The 17318-nt window shown below is 37.3% G+C and overlaps 1 protein-coding gene across 1 annotated transcript; it reads right to left on the bottom strand.

Annotated features, from left to right (window-relative positions):
• Window positions 1-5427: 5427 nt before the first annotated feature.
• LOC148041456 (uncharacterized) lies at window positions 5428-15968 on the bottom strand. Its single transcript, XM_087679787.1, has 3 exons — window positions 15811-15968; window positions 13698-13878; window positions 5428-5655 (listed from the first exon to the last, which is right to left on the bottom strand). Exons 2-3 carry the CDS (start codon window positions 13863-13865, stop codon window positions 5608-5610), a joined length of 216 nt encoding a protein of 71 aa, XP_087535913.1. The 5' UTR covers window positions 13866-13878; window positions 15811-15968; the 3' UTR covers window positions 5428-5607.
• Between the last annotated feature and the right edge of the window lie 1350 nt (window positions 15969-17318).

Raw genomic sequence — 17318 nt, 5'->3', positions numbered from 1 at the left:
AGTCTTCAGCTACAAAAATAAATCAACTGGTTAGAAATAAATCCTAACCTTAATTTATTACGAGTGCGCACTCTAAACTCATAAACGTTTATTAATTTAATATGCATTTTGCGGAATCACCCGCTATGGAATCACCCATGTACACACTCCCGAAAAGGACAGGCGTCCCCATCAACTTCTCGCACAAAGAATCCACTTTGTGTATGAGCCCCGGTCATCAAAGTTTACGGAATCCACCGTAAAACCTCACGGAATCCACCGTGGCATGGAATCCACCGTGGAATATGCCTCCTGGCATCAAATACATTGCATGAATACATGGGTGGTTATACATAGTAGTAGTTAAAAGGATGCATACAAATCTAAATGGATGGCACATGAGTTACTTGGATAGCAGCCAAATGGTAGGAAAATCTAAATAAGCACAAGGGATCAACACTTTAGAAAATTTCTGAACCTTGGCTTCTAGTACACCCAATCCATCCACTAACATAAAGAAAGAACTCACATGCTTCACCTAAACCTTATATTATACCTATATGTTGATGAACTATAGCACTTGAATAAAGACGAAAAATAACTAATTAGTCACATGAATTATGGCAATGCAAAAGAGTGCCAACTTACCTATAAGCAAATTCGCAAAAGACAAGACGGAATCTCTATGCTTTTCTTGTGTTGATTGTTGCAAGAATACTCATGATCATTAAAATCTATTGAAAATGATGGATATAAGAAAAAATCAATCCCTCTAACCAAAAATAGCTAAATAGTCACATGAATTTTGGCAACACAACAAAGGACAATTTTACTTGTAAGCTTATTTTCACGCTAGAAGATAGAATCTGCCCTATGTTTGTTACTGCAATAATAATCGATTCTATCTATTATAAGGCTAGAATCAACATCAAATCATATTGTAAAAATAGTGGAAAAGATTAAAAAAACATGCACACACACAGACACACATAGAGATAATCACCTATGCAATCTTTCCCAAATTGAAATCTGTAAGAAGGCAATAACAAGAGTTAGAACCAACATGAATCTCTGATGAAAAATAGTTATCGATTAAAAACAAAGATAGAGAGAGAGAGAGAGAGAGAGAGAGAGAGAAGAGCACCTGTGCAATCTTATTGAAAATTATCTCTGTTTTTTTTTTTTAAACAAGAGTTAGACCTAATATCAAGCTCTACTAAAACAATAGAAAAAAAGAGAACCACATAAGAAAAGGGAAAGTGAGAGAGAGAGAGAGAGAGAGAGAGAGAGAGAGAGAGAGAGAGAGAGAGAGAGAGAGAGAGAGAGAGAGAGAGAGAGAGAGAGAGAGAGAGAGAGAGAGAGAGAGAGAGAGAGAGAAAGAGAGAGATGAGCACATGTGTCTCTTGGCCAAAATGATTTCTACAAAAAGGCAGCAGTAAGATCTGGATCCAACATCAAGCAAAAGAGAAACTAGAGAGACTAAGAGATAGAGATGGAGATAAGCACTTATGCCTCTTGCCCAAAATGATCTCTACAAGAAGACAACAAAAAGGTTAGAACCGATATCAAACCCTATTGAGCACAAATGAGAAACTTGAGAGAGATGGGCATCTATGTTTTGCCCATAATCTACAATTGCATGGAGAAGAAATCATAGAGGTAATCGGAGTGATCAAAACGATGACTACTCTTACCATAAAGCTTTAATGGCAATGAAAATTCACCAAAATGAACTGGAGAGAAAAAGGATTTTGCTACTTGATGTTTGGGTCAAACTAGTTTCATGGGAGGGAAAAAAGAAAAAATTTAAAAACACCCAAAAAGGGGGGGCAATGGAGTATGAGGATAGAGATACTCAAAATTTGTGCTTTATTCATTCCCCCTTTTTTTAAATCCCGCACTACCACTTTTTTAAATCAAAAATCTAAGATTTAGAGAAAGAAGATTCACCCACCATGGATATTAACATTCTACCTTCCACTTGGACAATCCAAAAGGACCACCTCCTAAACTACAATATTTTTAAGGACCCATTTTTTAGTCCATCTATGGATCTAGGCTTCTTTATTTTGAAAAATTGGAGTTAGCATCTAATAGGCTCGATAAGTCAAATTTCTAGCTCAATCTATAGAAATGTAGACTAGTGCAAGTAAGAGTAAGGACATCAAAATATAGCCAAATGGTGTATGAGAATGGGATAGAAGCATATGTTGATAAAGTTAAGGCTTTGGTATTACTATATTCACCATGAAATATGAAGCAAATCCACCATTATTCAAAATGTTACAAAAAAATTCAAGATTTATTTCTTGTTTCTCAACTTTAGGATGTGGGAAGATCTATCTAGGATGATATTTTCTAAAACTTTGGACTTCCTTGAGTGATCTTGTTAAATCTAGGTCTAGGATTTTGAGAATGTTTGGTTATTATTTGCATAAAATTTTGAGAATCACCCACATGCATAATAGTCTATACTACCCTCGATGTAATTTCATGAATTAAGGTTTAATGGAGATTAGTTTTCTATGCTAATTCTAAGATGATGTCAAAGAACCGAATGACTTGGAAGTTAAAGTTTTTGTGCTTTTTGGCCAAAAAAATGCCAATGAAAAGTGGTATGTTGATGTCTATTTTCCAATTGCTTTTTAGGTTTTTTAAACACTCTACTTCCTATCAAGACTCAAAATTCATTCATTAAGACTATTGATGCACCTTTATGATGAAGCTTAAGATGCCTACAAATACATGTTATCATAACTTCAAGAGATGAAATTGGATAAGGCTTAGTTGGTCATTATTCCTTTAATCAAATTACATGTACCTTCCATTTTTGTAATTAAACTTTTGTAATCTTGATGCTCGAAACTTTGTTCTTTAAAATTTGAATGTTCTTTTTGAAATTTTGCAATTTATTTTACATGGAATTGAGAGTTTTGCTTATGCATCCAAGGTTTGAACCCATACTAAACCCCATTCTACTATAAGAACTAAAACCTAAGAGAGAATGTTTGCTAGATGACACAAGATATCAAAAGTGGTTTAAGTAGTTATATCCATACACACCTACATGAATTCAAAATGTAGATTATACTACTAGAGTGGCACTTATTTATCCATGTAAAAGGACAAGGTAAGATGCCATTTAAACTAGAGATGGATGATATTCTAGACCATGGCCAAAGAAAGAAGGTTGATTGATAAGATGCAATATCAAGATTCATCACTTAGTGTTGAAGCAATGCTCATGGCTTTGGCTCATTCTATCTATATTTTATTATCAACTTTCATTATTATTAAGATTACTATTATTATTACTATCACTACTACTATTATTATTACATTAAGTGGTGGTGGCGGTCACGAATCTCATTTATTTCTATTATCTTTTGAGCCAAGAAACAAAAGAATTAATGGTGGATAGGTTGAAATATTTCAATCTTGTGTGTGTGGGCATGCACACACGCATGCACATCCATATACATGTGCATGTACATGTGTGTGCGCACACGTGACAAGGAGAAAATAGTAATATGAACCAACAATTTGTGTTAAAATCGTGTTTTTTATACTTAAGCGAATATATTTACTAAAAACCTCTTTAATTGTACAACACTGAAAAGTACAAGGCATATACAAGAGCTCATTATGGAAAGCAACAATAAGTAAAAGAATTCACTATCCAAGAAGATATGGAGAAGGTACACTTGGTACCTACAAAATCGGCCAAGTAGATGATTGGTAAGAAACAAGAAAAATTGTTATGTGTAGCAAGTGTCAATGGAGCAAACTGGTTGCCATCCCTTTACCATAATTAACTAGATAACAAATCCCTTGTTCATGTTGCATGTTGATTATGCAAATACCAAATACCTTGTTCATGTTGTTTGGACAATCAACTTATAAAACCAAATCATTGGATTGAGAGATTATATCATTTTAGTGAAAGATTAGGGTCCATGCTTATACAAATATGCCAAAATATAGCCAACCCATTTGCATGTGTGTGTGTGTGTGTGAAACATGATAAACATAAAGATTCCATGCTTCTACAAAAACTACCAAAATATAGGCAATTTATACAAGTTTGAATGAACCATCATCCACATGATGTGTACACAAGACATGGTATACAAGACTCATGTGAGAACTTGAACATTGGTTTGCAAACACAATTACCAAAAACATGATGAAGAGACGATCCCATTACCCATAAACCAAACAATAGTACAAGTTAGTAAGAAGGCCTTAATTAAGTTACAAGAGTCGAGGGACCACCTCGATTGTTATCCCCTTCTCACCATGTGAATGGTACCTAGTTTGAGGTAAAACAAGCCATTGTGTGATCCAAAGAAGGTAGCTGAGTTCCAAGTCTCTCAAAATTAATGTGTTATGGAACTGATAATAGTAGCCATTGCCTTGGGAGCTTGAGAGAAATAGTCACTAGGATATAACAGTGATGGCTACTCAATTCTATAGCTACAAGGAAAGAGATGGGAAGTGTAAGTAGTATAATAACATATGCCTTCCAAAAACTCATGGTACATGTTTTCTATAACCCTCAAGATTTGATGATTCTCAAAATGAATGGTTCAGGAATTGAGATTATAATTTGGAAGTATGCTACCATGTTGCACAATTTTGAAAGGTATTCCGCTCAGTTGTCAAATAGCATTCCAGAGAATACGTTTTTTGTTTGTTATACCAAGTGACAATTGTAGGCAATAATTTCATGCATTAAATTAGCATACCATTACACAGACTACCTTGAGTTTACCTTGATAAAGCTTGCACATAGCTCAAGAGTCCAGCCAATGTAAGAGCTTACAGCACTAGATGTTCAGTTGTCTTCAAATCAACGCATTGAAGCTTGATCTAAAAAGTGTAGACATCGAGTTTTGGAAATACTTTGAAATGGGAAGTCGGAAAATAGGGACACGTTTCAAACACTTACGGCCCATAAATCCCACCAATGTTCTCAGCCTTCAAAGACTCTACCTGTGCAAGGCCTACTGACACAACCTCACAAATCTTGTGTACTCCTTCAAAGACCCTACCTGTGCAAGGCGTACTGGCACAACCTCACCAAACTTGTGTACAACCTCAAACCAAAAAGTATTGACACACGTGCACATATGCATGAGAGAGAGAGAGAGAGAGAGAGAGAGAGAGAGAGAGAGATGGTTCTATATCCAGAGCTAGCAGTATCTATCTACCACTACTTGGATTCCATGCATAACAGCCAAAACAGAAGGCAAGAAGCTGCATACAGGGAACATATAAGACACCACACACATCTTCAACATGAACAGGAGAAACTTGTGGATAAAGCTTACATACAACATGCAAAAAGAAATCCTATTGCACTCTTTGAATCATGAATTACAATAGCCAAAAGTGAACTAGTCAACTCCTCCACTGATCTCCAATCATAAGAAACCAAAAAAAATATGCAGAATCGCAATTGAACTTATATCTCTCTCATAAACTTTACTGCTTTTAACTGCAACATTCTAAGATACAAAATGCATCCAATAGGTTTTAAACATAAAACTCTATGTAGTACAAGGACTGACTCCTTGCAACAGCCATCAAGCTTATTACGTTAATCAGATGCACATGGAATCCAACTTATTCTTTCTTCCCAATTCCATTAGCCATGTTCCAGAATCCACGTGCCTGCATGAGATGCATTCACCAATAAAGCAGAAGTCATCAGACCAAGGAATTGCATGTGATAGTCCAAAAAGAAATAAACTGTCACCTTCATTAAATTGAAGATATCTAGATAATATCTAAAAGCTGAGTCTCTCAAATCATCTAACTACCTTGCGTGTGGTAGTCCAAAGAAAATACATTGTCACCTTATAAGCTAGATAATATCCAAAAACATACATTCATTAAAATGAAGATGCCTTATAAGCTAGATAATATCCAAAAGCTGAGTCTCTCAATCATCGGGCTGGCAATGACCTCCAAGGGTGTGGGCAGAACACAGAGTAGACTGGCTGGTAGAAAATGATTAGGAATGGATAGGATACCCACAACATGCTCTATATATAGAGGACTTTTAAGGATTTGTCCTACAATTTAAAAGTAAAGCCTTTTACTTTTGGTAATCAGCTTTTAATTGCTTTTTTGGGGTTGTTTGAAGGAGAATAAAATAGGCATTAAAGAGCAGTAATTTTTGATTGATGTATGCCATAACTTAAGTGGTTCAACACGTGTCTACTAGACAGACCCTCACATTGTTTGTGCACCACATGGCTTTGGCAATACCTCATTAAGAGTCTCCCAATCAACACACTTCCAAGTTGGCAACTTTGGGCAATACTTTGAACTCAACCAACTCAATCAATTATCACCATGAAAATTAGGAGAGAGAGAGAGAGAGAGAGGAGTCAACACCACATTGAGAGGGAAACTGGCCCCTCCCCCTTTACAGGAATTTATTGAAACAAAACCACAAGCACCAAGTGAGAGACAAAGAGAGAGAGAGAGAGAGAGAGAGAGAAGAGTCAACATCACATTGAGAGGGAAACCGGCCCCTCCCCCTTTATAGGAATTTATTGAAACAAAACCACAGGCACCAAGTGCCTAAACCATATACAAAAGGGCTGATTTGTTGCAATTCTAAAAAGTATGGTTTTGGAATCCTAATTTCTACAAACTCCAAGCAACAAGCTGATTTTCTTCTTTAGTGCTTAGATTAGATCAAGCTAAGTAGAAAGTGCTTCTTAGATGGGAGACAGATACAAGAGTACAAGCATGTGGCTAAAATTTCACCATGAGAGCTTATTCTAAACGAAGAGAGAGACCTCCAATATATAGGTGTGGGACTAGGGTGCTCAAAAGTGAAAAGTAGAGGCTACAAATGACGAGTGTTTGTTAAAAATGACAAGTGTAAGGACACTTATTGTTACCAGGTGATGATACTTTTTGCAATTGCTTTCCTTATTTACTTATATAAATATTTTTCTTTTCTTTTCTTTAGTTGCTGTTACTTTTTACCCCCAAAGTTCTCTTGGATTAAGCCGGGATCTTTACATGGCCAGAAGAGGCAACCATTGGGACAAATTGGACTAATGGTTTGTCTGAGCCTTGGGACTGAATTGAATGGGCACTGAAGAATAGAATGCCAATGGTTTGGGAATGTGTGCTTAGCCACTGGAGATGGTGCACGATAATGAGCCTGGCCAAGACAGAAGATGCACATGTGAGAATGCCCATCTTATAAAAGCACCGTAACTGAGCCACATTACACTTTTTGATGTGGTTGCAATGATAAAAGTTACTCAGAACAACTTGAGGAATGGAAGGGTCACCATCCCTAAAATTTAGGGAGTTACTATTATTGGACCCCAGAATCTGTTCGCATCATTATCTTTGTTTTAGCACGAGGATTAATTCTTTGATTTGTGTCGAGGTCAAATTTTGCACTGATCATGGAGAACTTTAGACCGGAAGGTTTAAACGAGAAAATTATTACATGTATGCCATGTGTCACAATTTAGGCATGAATTCCCAAAAGAGAGCTTTTTTTTTAAAAAAACGTAATACACAAGAGGGATAGATCTGAGCGTGAAGTTTTCAGGGGCTAAGGGTAGATTGCTGCAAGTACATCAGCTATGGAGAGTACTTCTTCGTCTCTGACTCATGTATGGACGTAGAGCTTGCTCCCCCTGGTCAACTCTCTCTCTATTCTCAGAGGAAATGCTCTGCATGATGGGCTAATTCAACCGAATGTACAGTTCTGTGTTTTCTTTGCTCTTCTGCTGAGGCAAGAGCCTCACTGTTCAGATTTAGGAGCAGCTGATTGCTTTTCCAATGCAGAAACTAAAGAAAGTGATGACCACGCCACACATGAACAGGGTTTTCAACTCTCATTTAGTGTTGTTTGTGTGACTCATTATACGAGCTTCTAGTCAATGTAACTATCTGAGTGTAAAAGTCTTAGTCATCTGAGCTTTCTAATCCATCTAACTGCTCAACTGAACTTTTAATTTCTCTTGGGCATCTCGTCAATGACGACCCAAGTATAATTATAGGGCGTTCTAACCATTGACCACCCTTGAATAGAAAGATGAACATTTAATCATATTTTGAAACACTTAAATAATACAAATCGCCTTTCAAAGTATATGAGCATCAAATTTATTTGGAATCATTAAGCCAATATGTCTTCGTAAGAATTGATATACAAAAGGTTTGTTACATCTCATATGCAAGTTAGATCTTAATTGGACGATTTATATACCCTAGTCCAAGAGACCAAGGTTCAAGGTCCTTTGATTGTATCCTTCACATTCTCGTTCATTCAATCTCATTCAAATCTCTACATACTATGGCTTGCATAATGTCGTATACTAAGCATTTTCTATGATTGCCGTATCATTTCTTTACATCCCTCTCTAAAAGCGATAAGGAGTCTAAGGGAATCATTAAAGAAGATGGTAGGAGATGTAATAGAACTTGAAAGGTGAAAGGTAAGTTGTACGAAATGGGTGAGGCAACGAAGAGATGATGCAACGACCTTGCTTCAAGGGAGTAGAAATGGGAGAATTGAGTCGATGAAGCCCATGCTATTGAAGGCATGTCCAATGAGGGTACTTCTAGAGCATTTCCTCATCATGTGAATCACATAATGAGGAGTCAAGACGCTTAGGAAAGCCCTTACACTTGTCCTCTTTGTTAGACTGACCTCAAATAATAGCTTTGATTTTGACTTTTTTTAACTCTTTTTTTTTCTCCTTTTGTCCTTTCTTGGATGGACTGGTCACAAAAGCACAATTGACAATACCTACTCCACCTATCTTTCCACAATGAGTTAGGAAACTTAGTAAAGCTCTTACAAAGTCCTCTTTATGTGGCTTGAACTCAAATGATGACTCTAATTTTGACTTTTTTCCCCTTTCTTCTTTAGTCCTTTATCAAATGAATTGGCCACAAAAGCACGACTAGTTGTACCTATGAAACAAGCCTTTCTCCTTGGATAGGGTGGTAAATAACCCAATTAAGCACTAATTACACCAAGCATAAAATTCACATAAACTAAAAATGCACACTTTACCACTTTAATCTTGGACATTTGACACCCTATTGGACTCAACACTAGCACCCCTTGCAATATTTATTTATCTTATATTGCAAATGGAAGGAGTACAACCAAGATCCTCTAATCTTCTCCACTAATCCAAGTGCCTCTTACTGTCAAAACTGACCATTAAGCCTCCAAACCAATTTGCCCATTGGTTTGCTTAGAAATTAGTCTTTACCCTGCTCCTTGAAAGACAATTCAACCCCAAATCAAATATTGGCTAGCTAACCTCTTGAATATCCCTGAAACTCCTCAATTTCAGTTGCTGAAATTCAAGTTCTAGGCCCTTAATTCTAAGCATGCATCTTGAGGTGGCTATCAAATACTAATTTCTGCTGTAAATTAAGATTTACCATAAAGATTGATTAAAATATTTTCCTCTAATGGCTTAAACTACTGAAAAATGCTAAGATAACTTGAGAGATGGATAGAGGATGAGAGAGAATGCTATAGAGAGAGAAATTTCAGAGTTTCATCACTAGAAATGCTGAAAAGCTATTGCCGCCTTGCTCAAACAACCCCGAAAGCTATCACTTATAGATTCGGACCACCAGAAAGACTGCTACCCCTCCTATATGCTGTCATCTGCACCAACAAGACCTTGAGCTACTGTCTCGTGCTCCTAAAGGGCCTGCTCTTGAAGGGCTCCAAACTACTGTTACATGCTCTAGGACCGATCCCTGGTGGCTGCAAATCACATCAACAACCTCTCCTTGCTCTCTAATAGCCTCCTCCTCTCTCACAATGGCTGGAATAGACTTCACAAGCCCCTAAAAACGTTTTTTTCACTTGCATGGGCAAGTTTAACCAAGTGACAGCCCTCTAATTTCATTTTTTAACATTTTTTTGCTTATTAAAGTAATTTTCAAAATACTAATTTTAAAATTGATCTAATAATTATTCTAGTACTCAAAAATTTGATTCCACTAATCAATAATTAAATTAGCTAGGCCAATTTGTCTTCCAAGTATCCCTCAGCAATTATTCACCCTTAGAATAGCATTAATTAATTAATTAATACCTAGTTCTAATGCCACCATTGACATTAGTGACCAATAAATTGGTCTAGACCCAAATCTGACATCAAGTACCACCTAGTATCTGTCAAGTATAACTTATTGCGACTTTTGTCTTCGGCAACAACTAATATCTCAAGGTTTTGGATCCCACACTGTGAAATAATTAACTTGTACCTCACATGGGCAAGTCACATTAGTACATTTGATTAACTTTTAATCAAATGCTAAGCAAAGCAATAAAATTTCATGTCCTTGTGACAACCTACTCCACCCTAACCTATCTCCTTATGACACACATCTTACTCTAGAATCATTGAAACTAACTTCTACCATATGATGGTATTCTATATGTATGATTTGAGGAGGCTATGAGGAAGTCATCATACCTGGGGGAATAAGATGTGATATCCATCACTGCCATGTGCTTTGAAAGTGATGCTCACGCATCCTAAGCCCTCTCCATTGTACTGATGTGATCATACTAGGGAAATCTATGAGATAGATAGTCGTCGTAGCCTCATCTCCAAGGTCATTCGACAAGCAAATGTCTTGAAATCGTATAAGAAGAATAGCCAAGTCCAAATCTCAACAACAATGTGATTGCATCTAATAAGAATAAGGGACATTACTACATTTCAGAAGAGTAGAGTATGCCCAAGAGGTGAGGCTATCCTAAAGAATTATTGAATCTACAAAAGAAACGTAGTAAGGATTCACTTTAGGTCAAGAGCTAGAGACTGTAACAAAATTCCATAGGTCAAAGGTGTCAAGCATGGCCTCAATTTCACATGACTAAATGGCATAACTAGTGACATCCAACTTCTAGTTTTTAAAAAAGGTTAGGAAAGATGGCCACTTCCACTGGGGGGTGCCATAAGGATGAGACGAGGAATAGACATCTCAAAAGAGGAAAGGAAAAGAGAGACGTGAAGAAAAGACAAGAGGAAGGCCGATCATAGTTTGGATCTTGATTCATGTCACAATCATGTCAATCTTCACGTCAATCCTCACAATCACGACAATCTTTGCGCCCATCCTTCTAGATCTCAACAATCTTTACAACAATAATCATAGTCTCGAGCAATGATCTTCAGAAGTATCCTTGTGGTCTCAATTATTCTCTCGCTCCAAATGTTCCTACCAATCATAGAGGTCTATCATCTTTAATCTTTCGAAATCTATAAGGAGAAGGTTCTGGTTATGGGAATTGTGACCTTGACACAGCCTCCGAGCAAACAACGTGATCGAGTTGAGAAGAGCAAAAAAGGGGAGAAAACACAACAGTAGGAAAACGTAGCATAATGAGGGGTAATTCTGGATGTAAGACACTTGGTGATGATATAATGTGAGTGCAATATACAAGCAAGAAACTGAGAGCGAGAGAGAAAGAGAGAGAGAGAGAAATGAATACAGTGAAGGAAAAGGAGCAAAAGTGATATTAAATAGAAGGCTGAATACAATGGCAAACCCTAAATGTGTGGACCAGCCACATCATTGAGTACACTAGACTACCTTGCAAGACAAATATCTGACTAAGGAGAGAGAGAGAAGACTGCAATAGCAATATAATCATGATCAAGACAAAAGGAGAAAGACAGTGTCCACCTAGCCACAAGAGGTCTACCCAATCTAAAAAGTGGCCATGGCTGCATAAATCATGTTGCATGCTACTAGAATGCAGAAAAAGAGAGACGACTATAGCTGGAGCACCATGTGGCATGTTGCACTGATAATAAACACGCTTGAGAAGGCCATGGACAATTTTGAGAAACCCTAATCTCCACCTGATGTAACTCTAGTGAACAATGCTGTCACAAATAAATAATGAACAAACAAAGAGTTCTACCACAAACAAAGGATTAACGAACAAAAAGTGCCAAAGCTCCAAATGTCCCCACCAAAATTTGGCGGCGGCTCTCAACCAAGAGATGGACACAGAAGAAGACAATAAACAAAACGTTTGCTAACATAATTGGTTGGCATTTGGACAAAGTGATCTTCAAGGGCCCATGAATTTATGCTCCATGGTTAAACTTGAGCAAGGATTATTTACTCATAGATCTTGAATTTAGGAATTTGATGACTAACTTGAATGTAAGGAACTAGAAGAAACCTACACCATGAAGCTCTCAATAGCACTGTGCATTCATCCATATCTATCCATATAAGGCATCTTTTTTCATTTAGTGCTATCTTTGAATATAGCATTGCCAAAACTATAATTGCATCTACAAGATTAGGGAACCTAACAACCATATAAAACCCCTAATCATGAACATGGGTGTATGACTAGGTCTATACATCTTGTATTGCAACTTAATTTGAATGTTCAAAATCATGGACCTAAATTTATTATAAGGGTCACCTATCTTTTATTGCAGCATCTATTAAATATCCATCCCACTTGAGTCTTTTAACTTTTACTTCAAACAAAATCCAATTGTAATCGTTTCATTAAGTCCAAAAAGCAAATCTTTTTTAAACATCTTCAAAGTTAGAAGATTAAGGACTAGAAAAAAGCACCTTAATCTCATAATCCCACTTTGCATATGCAAAATAATCAAGGCTTTGTTTTCTATAAATTGCATGAAAAATGCAAGGTGAAAGCTAGAACATGTGACTGGAAATGTTGAAGCCTAATTGCATGGCAGAATCTATTAATCAAGGCAATGGGAGATTGCCACAATCCATTCAAGGTCCATCTTTGTGACAATTTTACCAGACTAGGCTATCTGAAACTTTTCTTGAGCCCCTTTCCTATTGTCAATCTCTATGCCAATGTTCTTTAGAGCAAATGTGTCTTTTAATCTCAATGATTTCAACAAGTAACTATGCATTCTTTGTTTCATCAATCAAGGCTGGTCTAACATCATCCTCCTTGGAATTTCATCTCCTAAAGTATCCTTTTCACCAAAAGAGACCTTTTTGACACTTATCCAACCAGTTGGGTTGCTTTTCACCAACCAATTCTTGAACCCTTGGATGTTGGAGGTGGAATTTGAGCAAAGGAGGATCTCTTCTTGATTAGAGGAAGACTCTTCATATCCGCATGAGAGGGCCTTTCCTATATTTCTGTTGTGTTATTTTCTTTCAGATTTTGCTGATAAGTGTGAATACTACTACTAAACATATCAGCAAATGTGAATACAACTACTAAATATCCAATAGGCAGCCCTTGCCAGCTTATGTTTCTAGAAAAATTCACTGATTACAAGAAAGTGGGATTACTGCTTATATAAGCAAGCTAGAATTGATATTGAATTGATATTCGAAACTTTCCTACTCGAGTACAGACCATATGTGGCCCATGCTTATACAAGATGATAATTGTTCTTTAGCCTGTTTCATTTTTTCCTGCATTTTCTCTTCGAATGTTTTTCCATTTCTGATTTCTTTCTGTTACAAAATATCTATCTGATTCTCCTAGACTTACTTTCCATTTTGATTCATCACAAGATTTTGTCTGATGTAATGTGTCCATGCTGAAAGCTATCAGCTCTTAAATGATTTGTGAGAATAGACAAGTAGATCTTGAAAACAGTGTTGCACAATAAATGTACCATTGATAATTAAAAAAAGCATAATTACAAAGACAGGAAACCTACCATCATGACTATAGCTGTTCCTGCAAGAACTGAAGAAATGACAACAGATGTGATTTTATCATGAGGTCCCTTCATATGGGTAAACTGTTTGGAATTCTGGTAATACTGCATTTTCTCCAACAGATGTTTCGGAATCCTTTGAGAATCTGCTGGTGCGTGCTCTGTCATTGTTTGCAGCTTGCTGTCCAGTGAAGACACAAGTAGTCAGCTTGAAGTTTGTATGACCAAACAAGGTGTAATCTCATGCAAAAATACACATTTCCCAAATTTCTCAAGGTTCTTGCATTCCTAGAGATTGAACTAACATTTATGAGATGCATTAAATGAAATACATTCGTAATCAGCATAATATTCAATGCCATAAACAAGTATGGAGAGTTATCCAGCAGACTACACAATGATGGGTGAAAAATCAGAATGTTTGTATGCTCGATACTTAGAACCAGTTTAAAGGTGTAATCTCATGCAAAAAGATATGTTTCCCAAATTCCTCAAGCTTCCTGCATTCCTAGAGATTGAACTAACGTTTATGAGATGCATTAAATGAAATACATTCGTAATCAGCTATAATCAAAGCATAATATTCAATGCCATAAACAAGTATCGAGAGTTATCCAGCAGACTACACAAGGATGGGTGAAAAATCAGAATGTTAGTATGCTCGATACTTAGAACCAGTTTAAAGCTTTATATGCCTGCCACACTAGGCACATGAAAAATACACCAGCAGCAAAGCTCTTCATCCAGCATAGTTACCCAGCAAGCTATAGGAAGTATAAAAATTTCAAATATTATCAATGATTTTGAACTTTGAATGTCTACAAACAAACCACATTTAGGTCAATAGATTCATGAAAGCTTTTAGTAGCACATTTCGTAAACAAGTATTATATGAGCATACTTCAATTCATGCTAAAGTTAACAATCATATTGTCTTTTCGAATATGTCCACAAAATCTATTTGCGGTAACTAGTTTCCTTTTTGTCTCTCTGTAATATCATATCTGCTAAGAACAACTTTCCTGATTAGCAGATGTGCAGGATGCATGTCATTGAAGTTCAAACCAAACCCTCTAATTTGCAAAGAGATAGAAATCTCTATCTGCAAGCATCCATTAAAAAGTACAGTCTGAACTGGTGTCACTACGCACAAGTAAAGGGTGTGCTAAGCAATATGTTTTCCTCTACTTCACATCACCTATTTACCTACTGTCAATATCCCTAAATGTTTAATAAAACTAACCAATGGAAAAATAACCTCATCTTTCGTTGCAAGTTCAGATCAACTGTTACAACCCTTCTCACACCATTGAACCCAGCCCTCTCTCTCCACCCCAACCCGTGAGGGATTGCACGTTTTTTGGCTCGGGTCACATCACTGAGGCCTTCAATATTCCAGCTTACCAAACTAAGTTTTTCTATCCAACAAAAGAGGGCATGGCCGACGCCTATCAGAGTTGCTGCTGACCATTCTAGCATGTGTAAGGCCATAATTGCATAGAGAAAGGAAGTCAATGCATCGTGCCTACTGCACAAGTTAACACTAAATATTTACAATGTAGGTAGACTCTGTTCCCACCATACCTTTTCGAAATAGAAACCTCTCTACGAGAATCCAGGGCATATGAAGCAGTCTGGTTATGTTCTCGTAATGCCAGATCTCCCTGCCTCTCAGTGGATGCAAACAAATCTCTCACGCTGCGGCACAAACTGTAATCGTGTCCTTGTGAACACCAAAATCAACAGAGAACCTCTTACTCTACTGCAATTCTGCTACTGTAACATCCCTTGTCCTTGCCTCTCAAATGATGCAAACAAATCGCTTACGCTTCTGTAACACTCGAGTTCTCTTGATGCTACATTCCTCTCAAAGGATGCAAACAAGCCTCATACGCTAGTGTTCCCGTGGAAACAAAATTATCTAACTGAACCGCACTAATTAATATTCAGCTTCTCCTGATTCCGCATGTCCCTCTGAACGGATGCAGACTACTATCTTACGCACAGGCACTGATTATCCGTGAAGACAAAGGTCAAGGCAACGTCTCTTGCTCTACAAATTCTGGAGAACACGGAAACGTGGAAAGATCGACAAACAAAAACAAAAGCGAACCTGTGGAGCAAGCCGGTGGCCGATCCTGAGAGCGAAGGAGAAGGTTAGCAACGAAGAAGACGACGACGGCGACGAATGAGCACAGAAAGGGGCCAACCAGTAATCACAAGTCCGGTGGGTGCGAGGCATACACACCGGACACCCTTTTAATTTTTCATTGACTCTTATGGTTCATAATGCACTTAGGTTAATTTTTCATTTACTCTTATGGTTAATAATGACACTTTTACTTCTTTATGAATGTTAACAAGCTCAAGATGTTTGGTGGTCACATCTTGGCAAAGCTACTCCCTTTAGTAAGCTGAATTTGTTTTTACTAAAAGTAGTGATTGGCAAGCTTCCAAAGCTACTCCATTTAAGATGAATCTAGACTGCTATATTACATTATAGTTTAGAGAATATATAGAACCTGCTCCCCATCCCACATGGCAATCGTTCTCCTAACCTCTAAAATTTTGTGATGTTTTGAAAATACAAAGATCATATTGCTATTGTCACTCTCTCTATCCTAGTTATAGAGGCACTCTCATCTCATGTAGGTTTTAGATAGGACATGGACACATGGCATGCATTGGCATCTCTCTCTCTCTCTCTCTCTCTCTCTCTCTCTCTCTCTCTCTCTCTCTCTTATATATATATATATATATATATAGATATATATATGTGTGTGTGTGTGTGTGTGTGTGTGTGTGTGTGCCATGGAGAGGGCAATCCATCTCATGTTACACACACACACATAGCATTGTCATCTCTTTCATAACTTGGCTTATAGATTCATATTGTCAATGCTTGTGGAGAGACTAAGGGTGGAGTGTGGATTGGTTGCATACAGCTCCATAGCCTCCAAAAGCACTTCTCTCTCCTTAGTTAAGAGGCCTACTACCAAATTGTTAATAAACAATTGGAGTCTACATGGCATGTATGGCTTCATGAGCTCGTAAACTTTATGAGAGCAAGGATATACATGTATTGAGCAATGCGCATTGCACATTTTGAGTCTCCTCCAACATAAACATGTCATGTTGTTTATTCTATGTTTGTCAATAAGAAATAGAAAAGCATAAGGAGGTTAGTATTATAAAGTAATTGATCCACGGCAAGATAGCACAATGTGTGGGGGCTTCTGGCCCTGTGGATTGCACAATTGGCCTCCAAGAAACTCTACGTTCCTTTACTTTTGTAGCCTGTCCCTCAAAGGAAGACTTGAACATTCTAAAAGATTGATTCTTTGATATCTATCATAATGGTGCCAAGATTCTCAAATAGGTTATGCTACCTATTGTATTTGGATTGTCATGTGTAGGCCCAACAAGAGAGCCTTGACAAGTTGCACTCATGATTCCTTCCATGCATGTATGTGTTATATTTAGTTGCATCCTTTCAACTCTAAGGGAGGCATCATGAACCTTTTATGCTTGGATTGTGGAGGCCTCTCATAGATGTACATCTCTCTATCTACTTAGATGACAAATGATGAAAAATCCACACATCTCTCTCTCTCTCTCTCT

Source organism: Lygodium microphyllum, chromosome 1 (assembly GCF_053477565.2).
Source record: "Lygodium microphyllum isolate KBCC chromosome 1, Lygodium_microphyllum_v1.1.10, whole genome shotgun sequence".
NCBI lineage: Eukaryota > Viridiplantae > Streptophyta > Polypodiopsida > Schizaeales > Lygodiaceae > Lygodium > Lygodium microphyllum.
This window is presented reverse-complemented; position numbering and strand designations above follow the sequence as displayed.